Source organism: Schistocerca americana, chromosome 3, assembly GCF_021461395.2.
Source record: "Schistocerca americana isolate TAMUIC-IGC-003095 chromosome 3, iqSchAmer2.1, whole genome shotgun sequence".
Classification (NCBI taxonomy): domain Eukaryota; kingdom Metazoa; phylum Arthropoda; class Insecta; order Orthoptera; family Acrididae; genus Schistocerca; species Schistocerca americana.
The window spans coordinates 711,811,729-711,825,689 of NC_060121.1; the positions used below are offsets into that span (position 1 = coordinate 711,811,729).

Genomic DNA, 13,961 nt, shown 5'->3' on the forward strand with positions numbered 1-13,961 from the left:
AAGACGGCCATTTTTAAAGTGGGGACACAACTGTCTGGAGGTGTGTCGTTTCGGTGCTGCGGAGCGTCTGAGCTACCGGATGGTTATGGTTACAGCCAACTACACACAGAGGTCCGTTGTGGGCTGTAGTAGATATTCCAATGCATTAACGTGGAGCCGATTTACACTGGAAAAAAATTGGATCCAAATTTCGCCGCCAGATGCAAATCTAGCTCAGTGAGTGCAATAAATGCGTATAGAAGTGATCCCACAAATAGTGGATTGGGAAAAGGACCTGGGCAGGAAAGGTCAAAGAAGTGAGAAAGGCCGGAAGTTGATCTTATTGTTAATCGCCGCTTACACAATTTGTTCGATATCAGAACAAGAGACATCGACGAGATGCTGCACAGAGCCAGTTTTGCACCTGGCGGCGAAAATTGGAACTAAATTTTTTGTCCAGCTTTAATCTGTTCCACATTATTGCATTAGCACGTCTACCAAGTTTTGCTGCCTTATGATAAATACAACCCGTACTGAACATCTTGAGCAGCTCGACTATAATTATTACCACCCGACACTTAGCTTTTGGGTTAGGTTTCCTTATTACTTACCCAAGGTGTTTGTCATTTCACCATCAGTGTTAGACGCGAGGACGGCACGTGCTGAACGCTTGGTATGTTGTGCAGACCTGTATACTGCTAATTTATTAAGACGGAATGGCTCCACATCCACATCAGTGTGGGTACGTTTCAGAACCTGTTTGAGGCGGCCGTGGTGGCCATGCGGTTTTAGGCGCTTCAGTCCGGAGCCGCGTGACTGCTACGGTCGCAGTTTCGAATCCTGCCTCGGGCATGGATGTGTGTGATGTCCTTAGGTTAGTTAGGTTTAAGTAGTTCTAAGTTCTAGGGGACTGATGACCTCAGATGTTAAGTCCATAGTGCTCAGAGCCATTTAGAACCTGTTTGACTCTTTCTTGTACGTCTCGCAGCGACCCGCGCAGCAACAGCTGATTATTCAGGCTTTTGATACGTGGTCACATTAATGCGACTGGTCATTGTATGTCGCTTTGTAAAACGTACAAAGAAAAGCAAAAATCTTGATCATAAGGAGCCTGCGTTTCTACCAACTGTGAAAATACTGAGATACCCAGCAAGTAACGTATCTTTCGTCATACATCGAACACTGACTAGCGAAGTTCAGTCGTAAACCCAAATGGTTATTTCATTTTGACATTATTTCACCTTTGATATGGAAATCTGTTGCGCAAATTGAAGGTGGAAGGGTGAGATAGAAAAGGAAAGGGACTACTAATTCCAGCTGCATCGGGACTTTATGCTGAATGAGGGATGAAAAGTGAATATGCTTTTCTGACTGGGATTCGAACCTGTGATATTCTGCTTACTAGGCTGTTGCGTTAACCACTGCGTCAACCGGGACACAGTGTTTATCGAAACTACGCGGAGTGTCTCGGCACGCCTCTCTGCCGGCCCACATTCCCACCTAGCGCCACATATCCACAGTCCTTGTCCTTGCCGTCCATCCTCGTTCCCGCAGGAAATCGGACTTAAATGTGGATCCGCACTGAAGGTGGGCGGTTCATTGCCCATCGAGCTGAATCTGTTATATGACTGCATGATGTCTGCTCTTTCGGACATGTCCGGATGATGCAGGGGTTAACGAAACTGGCTAATAAGCAGGAGACCCCAAATTCGAATCCCAATCCGGCATACATTTTCACTTGTCGCCGCTGATTTCGCGTAAAGTCCCTATGCAGCTGACATAATCAATACCTTCCCCTTCCTTTCATTCCCCCCCCCCCCCCTTCTTTTTCAATTTACATAGTTCGGTAGATTCCGCGTGGAGTCTGTTCTTTCGAAATTGTCTGCAAGCAGAGGGAAAGCGCTAGTTTGAACTCACAGAGTGATTTAATGAAACAAGCATAAAATGACATAGCGACAATGCGATTTGATATCATGGCAAGTGTGATTCCTTCTGACTATACGACACTTTATCACCGATGTAATACGCTACGGTCGCAGGTTCGAATCCTGCCTCGGGCATGGATGTTTGTGATGTCCTTAGGTTAGTTAGGTTTAACTAGTTCTAAGTTCTAGGGGACTAATGACCTCAGCAGTTGAGTCCCATAGTGCTCAGAGCCATTTGAACCATTTTGAACCGATGTAATATAGGCATTGGGATCTCAGATACCACATCAGAGGGTCGTCTCACCCAGCACGTAGTCGGTCTTTTCGATGTCTACTCTGCTGAGCTGCTCCAGGTTCGAGACGTAGCTGGCGTTGCCCCGCTGCTGGTGGTCGTCCAGCCACTCTGATATCAGGTCCCTGCCGTCTTGTCTGCTGCCCACAGTGCCGGCGACGTCGGACGTTTCATTGCCAATGAATTTGCTGCGACCTCCGCCCAACAGCACCTGTAATAATCATGAACGTACAGCAAAGACGCTAAGTAAAGCACTGGAGGGAATGAAGTGTACCATTTGAACATTATACTCATATAAAGGACGAAAGTTACGTGCTTTGAATTAAGGTACGTCCGTAGGTACAGGTGTCCATAATTAAAGTACCATTTTGAGATCCCTGTAGAAAAACAGCACCACATCTCAGAATTATGTCGAACAGCATATTACTGAAACTGGGGGAAACGTAACGGAACAAAAACAAATTTAACGAAAATTTGGTCAATAGATAGTGCTGTAAGCGTCAGAATATGCGCATCAACAGACGCGTGGGGCACGGTTGTTTGTCGGTATGTGTCCGAAAGGCCCAACTTGACTGTCTCCGTGAAGGATCGCGCGTTGCCGGTGAACTCTGCTATGAAAACGGTGACTGTCTCCGGTAGCTCTGCAGAAGTTCCGGACACTCAAGGGTATAAAGAAAGGTATTGGTCTGATGGCTGCCAATGGTCTGGAGAAAATGACTGGAGAACTCGAGAGGAGAGTTTCAATTGAAGTAAAATGTGGCAGAGGGAGAGGGCAGCTGATTCGACGTCTGTCGAAGACCTGGCCACACCACTGCTGCAGGAGTTAAGCGGTGTGTGCAGACATGCACAGCACGGGGAATTGCCCGAACGTTGGACACGCCTGAGAGCACGTTGTATAATATCCTACATTGCCATCCGTACAAAATCGTCCATGTTCGGGAGCTCCTTCTTGCTAGCAAGACAAACGTTTGTTCTGGAATATCTTGCTCTTGTGGAAGAGGGTAATGAATAGCCATGGAACATTCTTTGGATAGAGGAAACTCATTTACAAAGACACGTGAATATGCAGAATTGCAGAATATGGGCGACAGAATTCCGCATGCACATGAAGCGGTACCTCTTTATTTTGCAACGGCGACTGTGGCGCGGATTGACGGCATCGTTTATCGTAGGGTCGTATTTTGTAAGGAGTCCTGCTAGTTCTGTCTCTTGTACCGTCACTGGTAAACGCTGTGAGAGTTTTTTGCGCAACAGCGTCATATCACTCGTTCAATAGCGCTGATGTATCGCTAGGATCATTTTTATGTAGTGACACGTGTCTGCTGCAGAGGCATTTTGGAAGTGTTAGAAGTATCAGCTGTCATTTCCCTGCAGCCTGACCGTTCAGATCACCTGATCTTAACCCCTCTGACTTCTGGCTGTGTGGTTATCTGAACGATGCTGTGTTCAGTGCTTCAATTACGAATGTTGCTGAACTGAAGGAAAGCATCGGGCAATGCATTATGGACGTGGCCCCCAAGAGACTTAGATCTGTTGTCGAACATTCTGTTTCTCGATTTCATCTTGTGGCAGAAAACTTGGCCAGCATAATGGAAATGTCTTGCGCCAGTATCACGAGAGTTAGAAACCGATGTCATTTTTATCGCGGTTTTTGGCCCCAGGACAATTAAAAACGGATGTCATTTTGCTTTTTATGCAATTTTAGGCCACAGAGCAATTAAAAACCAATGTTTCCATCGGATTTGATACGATCTTTTCGTGGCAGATGGACTTGCCTTGCTAACAGTATTCCAACTGTTCATTGCCTAACTAGGGTAGTCATGAATATTGAACAGTACGCGTGGTGCAACGTGGTACTCAAACCGTTGCGTCGTTTTGCGATTCATCTATCTTTTCTAAGCGACTTCATGTATGTTAAGAAAATTCTAGTTTACTTCTTACGAAATACAATGCGTCCATAATTAAAGTTCCAGTTTCAAAACGCTGTAGAAAAACAACCATTGCTCAGAATGACTTCACATTTGAGCAGCATATTATTGATTCAGGGGGCAACCGTCATGGAACAAAAGATGCTTAAACCGCCTTTATTAATGAAATATTCGTTCAATTTTTTTTGGTCCATTACGTTTCCCCCCTGAATCAATAATATGTTGCTCAAATGTTAAGTCATTCTGAGCGGTGGTTGTTTTTCTACAGTGTTATGAATATGGAACTTTAATTATGGACGCACTGTATTTTGTAAGAAGTAAACTAGAAGTTTCGTTAAAAAGTTCGCTCAAGTGTTGCATGTTCTTGTTTTAAATAAACGTCAGTAAATCAACTACCTTGATTTACACATACGTTTGTAATTAGAACGTCTTGAGAGCGTACTCTGTGTTCTAATTTTCAGCCCAGTCTTTAAACATCTCAGCTACTCAGCGCCCTCGATAAATCCATCATCCACAATTTCTGCTCTTTGCAGCGCGTAATTAAATATAGCTGCTGGATGTCTTACAGAAGGTCACACTACCGGTTTCTCATTGTTAGCGAGTGACGTGGCGCGGAGTAAGGTCCCAGAAACTTACTGTGGCGGACGGTGGCTCAAATCTCCCATTGAGAATCCAAATTGAAGTATTCTGTATTTTCCCTAAATCACTTCACACAAATACTGGGGTGGTTCTTTTGAAATTTCCGACCGGTAACTGTATCTCTCGGGAAATTCAATTCAAAATTGTATTTTATCTATGTCTCACCTGTGTGGTTCCTAATACTTGACAGCTGCATTTCAATTCAAAATTGTATTTGATCTATGTCTCTCCTGTGTGGTTCCTAATACTTCACAGCTGCATAATCTTGTAGGTTTACATGTTCCTCATTTCTCTCCGCCATTTCTTGTTTCTGCTCGTTATTCTTACCGTTATAGTTGCTCTCAGGGAGTCAATTGTCACTAGTGTCTGTCACACTGAGCCGAGCGTACATTCCTACCAGCTGTAGAACTAAACATCTGCTAACTGCGTCATGACCGAAACAAATGACAGCATCTAACACACGTAACCTCATAGTTTAGAATCCAAGAAACAATGTTTACGATAGGAGTTTCCATATCAGGTGGCTGAAACATCCATTTATAATATGTGTCTTCCCACGTGAGCACATTGACAATTGTTTACTGTCACTTAGGTCTCTGTGTATAGGCTTCTAACACTATAAATGGCAGGGAGTGATGCTAAACATAAACTTCACCACTTGCAAGTGCTTACCTTTATCCACACTACGAATCTACTTTACTTTGACAAAGCCCTTGCTGTGGACTGTAATCGGTAGAAGCTTTCTGCAAGAAGGTAGCCCCAAACTGCTTTTCTCGTTGCCTCTGTGTCACCCTGATTCCTTCTCATGGCTAAACCATAATAGAACTGCTGTTTATCCTTCTTCTCCTTAGTGAGACGACCACGACTACCCTGAAGATTGCCATCACTGGGCTTTTCCCTTTCATACCTTTTAATAGTTTATGTATACGTGTGCCCAGCCTCATTTGTACTATCGAAAACAGTCTAGTTTTCAATTTTTACGGTAATTTCGTATGTCACATTTTCCAACACATTTGCAATCCCTTTCGACTCTCTATCTGCAAGGTACATCACATAATGGACACCATAATTCTCTTTTGACCTTCGGAAGATTCTGACAATCGCACTCATTCCATACCACCTTTGTACTAAAAATATTCTGAAAGGAAGCATGACTCTGGTTCTTCCTTTTCAGCCATGTCAGTAGTTTATCAAACATTATATGTCCATCAACTTTCTTTTATTAGACACATTAAATGTATTCGCAGTTGCGAATATGGACAACCATCAGCTGTATAATGGAATGACGAAAATGAAACTTCGTTCCGAACCGGGACTCGAACCCGAATTTCGCACTTACCGCGAGTAGCCACCTTACCAATTGGCTATGCGTGCACGACTCAAGGCAAGACCAAAACTTTGATATGTCGTCAACCATGTGTCTACAAGCTGTACTCGTATATCGATTGTGTATACGCGTACGAGTCCAAAGGAACTTTGCATCGAAAATCGAAATAACACAGGAACTGCAACATAGTATTCAACTCAACGACAAGTGACCACTTTTCTGCCATGGTTCATCTAAGGCTGCAGCTATGTCAGTGTCACCTTCTTGCACACCATAGTCTCTTCCACTGTTTTCTTGATAGAAACAGCACTCATTTGACTAAGGCTATCAAGAAGTAGTTGTGTGTTCTTTTCAAATTTTGGAGGTGGCGACAAATCCATGACGGAAAAAAAGTGTGAGATGCTGTTCTACCCTTTCCATTACCCCTCACTGTATAAGCTAGTCTGATATTATACCTAATAGATCATTTATTTTAGAGCAGCTGTACAGTCATCAATGGTTTCGAGAGCAGTTACTATCTTCATATACAGGGTGTTACAAAAAGGTACGGCCAAACTTTCAGGAAACATTCCTCACACACAAAGAAAGAAAATATGTTATGTTACTTTCCATGTTAGAGCTCATTTTATTACTTCTTTTCAAATCACATTAATCATGGAATGGAAACACGCAGCAACAGAACGTACCAGCGTGACTTCAAACACTTTGTTACAGGAAATGTTCAAAATGTCCTCCGTTAACGACGATACATGCATCCACCCTCCGTCGCATGGAATCCCTGATGCGCTGATGCAGCCCTGGAGAATAGCGTACTGTATCACAGCCGTCCACAATACGAGCACGAAGAATCTCTACATTTGGTACCGGAGTTGCATAGACAAGATCTTTCAAATGCCCCCATGGATGAGAGTCAAAAAGGTTGAGGTCAGGAGAGCGTGGAGGCCATGAAATTGGTCCGCCTCTACCAATCCGTCGGTCACCGAATCTGTTGTTGAGAAGCGTTCGATCACTTCGACTGAAATGTGCAGGAGCTCCATCGTGCATGAACCACATGTTTGTCGTACTTGTAAAGGCACATGTTCTAGCAGCACAGGTAGAGTATCCCGTATGAAATCATGGCGGTGAATCGAGGAAGTACAGTGTATACTGACGAAACTAAAATGAGCTCTAACATGGAAATTAAGCGTTTCCGGACACATGTCCACATAACACCTTTTCTTTATTTGTGTGTGAGGAATGTTTCCTGAAAGTTTGGCCGTACCTTTTTGTAACACCCTGTATAGTTAAAGGCAACCCGTCCATTGACCTTCGTCTGTGCGAATGCGCACAGGTTGCTCGAACTCTTACGGGAATCGTCACCTTAGTGTGCGCGGGTAATGAGTGGATGGGCAAATATCTATTAGGTACATTACGTATGTAGGTTATGGGCAGTTGAGAATGTGGGTCTCACGGGAAGCGTGCAAGGGATAAGTCCCTGCAGTCGCGCTATTCATCTCTGTCGATGGCTCAGATGGACAGAGCGTCTGCCATGTAAGCAGGAGATCCCGTGTTCGAATTCCGGTCGGGGCACAAATTTTCAGCTTTCCCACATCGAGGTATATCAACAACACCTGTCAGCAGCTGAGGTTTTCAATTAATTATCATTTACAAATGAGATAACTGCATCTACAGCATGATAAGGTATGTAAAATTGTTGTGACGAAGGGACACATGTGAAATTCCACTCTGTGGTGCTCCATGGAGAACAAAGATAAAGTTCGTTACAAGTTGTCACGAAATAGTTACGTTCGTGTAGCGATATACAATTTTTGACGTTGTACATAACTAGTGTCTGAATAAAAGTTTTTATGACACATGGGAAGAGGGGACTGACACTATTTTCAGTTATGGAATAATGAATTAAACTGTGTTCCTTCTTATTTAGTTTCAGAATTCTAAGACTCAAAAATCATGGTTTTCAAGGTAGCATTACATAAATGTTTGTTTTAGCTGCAAACAGCAATTTTATGATAACTGAACTAATAACAAACAATAATAAAGCATTACAAGGAAAACAAAAATCATATTGTTCTTAGTTCACAATGTTCTGGCAGCAAAGGCATAAAAGTGCATGCAGACTTTAATGAATTGTATTATAAAACTGGTCATTTATGTTAACCTGTTATCCGACATCCGAACAGAAAATGTTACTAAGTATTTTTATGTCTAACACAAACAAAAGTTTGAATTTCCGTTTCTTAATGTCAAGATAATTCTGAAACCAGTTTTCTCGAAACTACAAGAAGTGTAATTATACTGCTTTGCGTCTGTCCCCTTCAGTTATTGTAATATAGATAGCTTACATAATCCTTCCTTATTTCATGTCTGATAATATTGAGTGGTGCGTTTAAGAAGAAGCTATTTGGGAGGTATATTTGGAGTGTCATGTCCTCCATGATCCTGTGACTGAAAGGGCTTAACTTATGCAATTTCAGTTTGGAAATTAATTTCCGTTGTCACAAGAAGTATTACTATTCTACTCAATGCGTTAGTCAAATCTGCTACCGGGTTTTACTTCAGTAAAGGTTTGTGTAGCAATGTTGTACATATTGAGACAGTTTGTTAGAATATGAGATATGTTTGGTACTGATGTAAAGATTGGGTAGTGCCGTTTGATTCATTTTAGACCAGATTTCACCTCATAAAATACTGTTTATCAGTTGGTTAAGGCAGGAAACAAATATTGTGCTTTACGGATTGCTGACGGGTTTTAAACATAACAGAATTACAGGTGGAAATTCTCAAAATGGAGTACACTAGTCCCATTCTCAGTCGTACGAACTGCACTGTAAAGTATGAAAGTATCCATGTGGAACATGAAATAGGTAAATTGAGGACACAAACAGTGTTAATGTAGTTCAGAATCGGCCATGTAATTGTGTAGTAGATTCTTCGGATTTACGATTACCCGGGAAGTTATAAATAGTTTTTCAGTTGAGGTCAGTGAATTAAAAAAAAACCTGTTACTCCAAGAAAACGCTAGTTTGTACCCGCATTTGGAAGGAACTACATTAAAATATAGTATCAAGCGCTGTGTGGTGGTTAATGCTGTGCTTGCGGGTGTTTTGCCGAACTGTTGTTTCCATTTTATGTAGAATATTTCGACGGGCGACCCACGCTTCTTCCTCTGGTGCTGTGAGATGATCTGCTACGTGTACTCGCTGCCTGATCTTCAATCAGAAGCCCGGCCGCTGTGGCCGAGCGGTTCTAGGCGCTGCTGCTGCTGCTGCGGTCGCGGGTTCGAATCCTGCCTCGGGCATGGTGTGTGATGTCCTTAGGTTAGTTAGTTTTAAGTAGTTCTAAGTCTAGGGGACTGATGACCTCAGATGTTAAGTCCCATAGTGCTTAGAGTCCACCCTCCCCCCCCCCCCCTCCACCCCCACCCCTCCCCTGGACCAGACGGTGGAGTATTGCTGGTCTCGCGTCGCTGTTCATAGCCGAGTTTGGCTCCCGATGTCCACTACGGCCTTTGATGCTCTTCTGTTTTCAAAGCCACGACTTGATAATCCGTGAAACGCACATTCCCCCTGCGTTTCCCGGCTGTGGCTGATGTAGTGACCGGAGAGATCTCAATAAACAGAGAGCCGAATCCTGAGCTTTGTTTAAATCGAAACCTCTGCAAAAGTGCACTTTCGCTGCTCTTCCATTGCGTGTGCTATCGGCAGTTCGTTACTGTAGACCGTAGACAATCGGGATACAGCCAATGAGACTCACTCGTGCTTAATCGTTGTCACAAGTATTTGCTTTTCAGAATGTTTCGCGAGCTAAAGGTGGTGGTTAGGATGGGACCTCAGAGCACAGCTTAAATAGCTGAGTGTGAAACGAGCAGCAAAGACGTTTACAGTCATTTTATCCATAATGTCTCGGTTATATCGTTTCTTCCAGGAGTGGTAGTCCCACAAGTTTTGCAGGAGAACTGTGAAGTTACATAGGTAGGAGATGATGTACTGACGGAAGTGCACATGTGAGGAGGGGCCTGCTTCGTGCTTGGGCAGCTCAGTTGGCAGAGCACAGGCCCGAGAAACGCAAAAGCCCCGTATTCGAGTTTTTAAATCGTAAGAAATTTCAGTCGTTTTTATAATACGCGCCATTTTACCGTAATACATAGGGATTTCAGAAGTAGGATCTAATAGCTAGACTTAAATTGCAGCTCACTTCATTATGAACGAACAGTGGGATTTGCTACATATATCCGACTCATGATCGGTCGTGTTCACTTCCCATCACTCATCACGCAAACCGTTAGCAGCACGCACCCGAAGGAGTGCGGACATCGTAAATGCGACTTCACCACACCTACCACTCTTGTTTGTTAGTTTTTCTGGTATCATTTTTTTCGATAGACTCCTTAATTACGCTGTCCTATAAACTCCGCACTTCCAACACGATACTGGCCTCTTCCAATTCGGTTTCATGATTATATTGCGAGCTGATACTTCAAAATCATGAAACAAGTGCTCACTCTGTTGAACAATACGTTAGTTTAAATATATAATGAATTTCAAGCAGTTAATATTTCTTGGCTGTATGGAGTACTTTAGGTCAGGTTACAAATTTTAACCCCAAGATACGACAGAATATAGGAAAGAGATAATAAAACATTCAAAGTGAGTACTACCACCTTTCTCGTGGCAGATTTTCATAATGAAGCAAGCCGGTAGTCATTTTAGTCTCTGCAACAGGTTTTCATATGTTATTTCAAACTAATTATCTTGTGTGTATTTCGATTAAAATGGTACAGATGAAACTATCGCGTCATTAAATTTCATATCTGACACCTTTTGTGACCTTAAATGATGTTCATTCAAGACTTGTGCAGTTTTGCTAGCAATCTTGTCCATGCTTATTAACAGTCAATAAATCAGACGTTGATTTCAGAATATAACGTGCTTTTCATTAGATGATGCACGTGATGGAACTTCCAGATCGCTATCTCAGGAGAGAACGTTTAGAAATTGTGCTTCCTATATGTGATAAATATCAAACGTATATCAGAAATAAGTTAACCTTGAATATCAGAGAAAAAGTACAGTCTTCTTTATTCAGAAACTGAACTATGACAGATCTATGAGGCAAATTTCAAAAGCAAATACGAAATTTCGTTCTCGGCATTGTCCGCGCAGTATCGAAAACGTAGTATTTGATTATCCTATTGATTTCTTTCTGTGCTTCTGATATAGGCATTAAAATAATAATTGATATTTAATGCGCAACTCTTTTGGACCAGCACCGAGAAAACTCTGACTTGAACTGACCGAGAATATTTTAAAAAATTGGTCAAGTGCAAGTAGGACTGGTGCTCTATTTAATTACTTATATCAAGAATTTCGATATCGATGGTTGCAAGATATCGGTTCATGAAACACAAGGAGTTTGATACGATATTAATACAGATTGTCAATTTTCGGATTTTTTTTCTTTTCTTTTACTGCGACACCTAGCTTCTTGCCAAATTTCATGATTCTATGTCAGAGAGAAGTACCCTAAAATTTCGATGAGCATCAAGCATCAAAATATGTGACGTACATGGTCGTATCTTTGACTGCTTAACTATTTTACACCGCCAAGGGACCATAGACCATAATATTGGAGATAAATTTCAACTTGATTAGTCTATCCGTTCTTGAGGAAAGGGGATCTTAACAGTAGGACGGACAGACAGATAGACAGACGGATAACAAATGACTAAGAAATTTCGTTTTCGTTTGATATTATGACAGATCAACAATTTTCTAATTTTGTCTTTTACTTGTAATGTGCAAACTAGCATATTGCCAAACTTTATGATTCTAGGTCAATGAGAAGTCCCCTATAGATTTCGATGAGTGATTTGGGAGTATCGAAATATGTAACATAAATGGTCGTAACTTTTCATTGCATTCACTTAGAAGCTTCCATATTTTACACCACCCAGGGACTGTAGAGCTTAGGACGTGTCACAAATTTGGGCTTGATACGTCTACCCGTTCCTGAGGAAAAGGGTTTTTAACAGTCGGACAGACACAAAGACAACAGTCGGACGACCGTTTCTCTAAAGCTTCTGTTTGTACGAACTGATGCATGAAACCCTCAAAATATCACCTTTTAACATAATATTAGCCAAACCACGTAGGTGATATAAGTGATATTAACTAAGAAATTTCATATTCACCAGGGGGTATCCTCTCAATGCTCCAATTTCTCAAAATTAAAGAAATTTGTGACCTAAAACAAAGATTCAGTTAAGTTAAGAGGGCTGTTTGTTATATTTCTGAAGTCTACTGCAGGAGCGGAAACAGGTGATTCGTAACATATGGGGCAACACGAATTTACCTAAGAACGGGTAATCATCGAATAATAAAGGCGTTCTTGACTTTAAAATTCAGTGTTTTATTGTCAAATTCTGAAACCTTCTCTTCGACCTCGACATTCATAGTGGGACAGGAACTGGGGAGATGTTTCCGTAGCGTACCTTGAAATTGCGTCCTGTCTCCCAGGTGACCAGCTGGAGGGCGATGTCTGGGCACACCTCGGTGTCGGTAGTCGCTCCGGAGTCCAGGATGTCGGCGTCGCACTCCCAGTCCCTGTCCGCGATGTGGGCGTACGCTCCAGCCGGTGACGCGTGTGTGATGCGCGCGGTGGTCACCACACCCGTGGCCTTACCCGCGTCCTGAGGGCCACATATGACGACGTCAGTTACGTATAAAAACACAGTACAGACATGTGGTTATATGATGCCACGGTGCCTGTGTGAAGCAGAATCCATAAACATTGCAAAAGCTGCACAGAATAATCCACTTGGCGTTGGACTTTCCTGTGGGGTAGGAGGGGGCAAAGGTGCGCACTTAAAGAGTTTTCTATGTTTCCCTTCTGTTTTTATTGTTACAAGACAACGCAAATTGTACACAATACAACTAGGATCATACTTTACATACTACATTGTTTCAAGAGTTCTCGTATGAAATATTAAACTTATATTTAAAAAAAAATGTTACGAATGAAGAAAATGGATCTTTATCCAAGGCCTAGGATAAACATCCTGTTGTTGTAAGGCAAAATTCCACCAAAAAAATATTACAATTATAACAGACTCCAGGAGAATTACAGGTGCTCCCATTATTAACTTGTACAATCTTTTACTACATAAATCATCGCAATCATCTTCAACAGCAATGCATCCATCTTCGTGAGCGTATTAATGGCCAAAACATGACGCCAGCAGATCACTAATTTAAGTACAAAACGTTGTAAGTCAAAGAAACACATGGTATTATTATTTTTATTATTATTTGGCCTTCTCTTGCCACACTTTTCCGCAGTTTTCCCGGTACGGTCTGTATTCCTGTTTCATCTTTATTATAGGCTCGATGGAGCGAAAACCTCTATTTAGACTGCAAAGTTTCAGAGATAATGAAGAAAGTACCATTTGTGCTTTACTGAACCCCATTATCCTCTTGATACTGATTTTATCGGTTCTATCAAACTTAAGTCACGACGAACGATGACAGAGCGACGTATTCACCAGATACTAGGCGTTTATTTTGTATATGGGTGGCTTGCGGCATCTTTCGGCACACTGATATATAAAAATGTGGAAGTGTTTAAACGTAATGCCACAGAACAATCCAGACTGATACAGTGTTCCGCCAACTCAGTCTCCTGTCTCTCAGCAAGTACACTCTTGAAGCGCTCCCTCACCGTGCTAGTGACGCCAGTAGAGATTTTGGGTATTAATCGAAGATTTTTGGTAATTTGCCTTTTTACTGAACGTAGCTGTTGCTCGCTTGAGTACTGGTCTGCTTTAAGTCTTTCATGTAATCTACGTTTATTATAGTCCAGCCTTTTTGCTGCAT

At 42.1% G+C, this 13,961-nt stretch overlaps 1 protein-coding gene across 1 annotated transcript in view; it reads right to left on the bottom strand.

The window, feature by feature from the left end:
- LOC124606812 (membrane-bound alkaline phosphatase-like) overlaps nt 1–13,961 on the bottom strand; it is a 146,158-nt gene that overhangs the window by 50,432 nt on the left and 81,765 nt on the right. Inside the window, exons 5-6 of the mRNA XM_047138880.1 lie at nt 12,581–12,778; nt 2,209–2,407 (exon numbers count right to left, since the gene is read on the bottom strand). Coding sequence (XP_046994836.1) covers nt 2,209–2,407; nt 12,581–12,778 — 397 coding nt within the window. The remainder of the gene's footprint in view (nt 1–2,208; nt 2,408–12,580; nt 12,779–13,961) is intronic.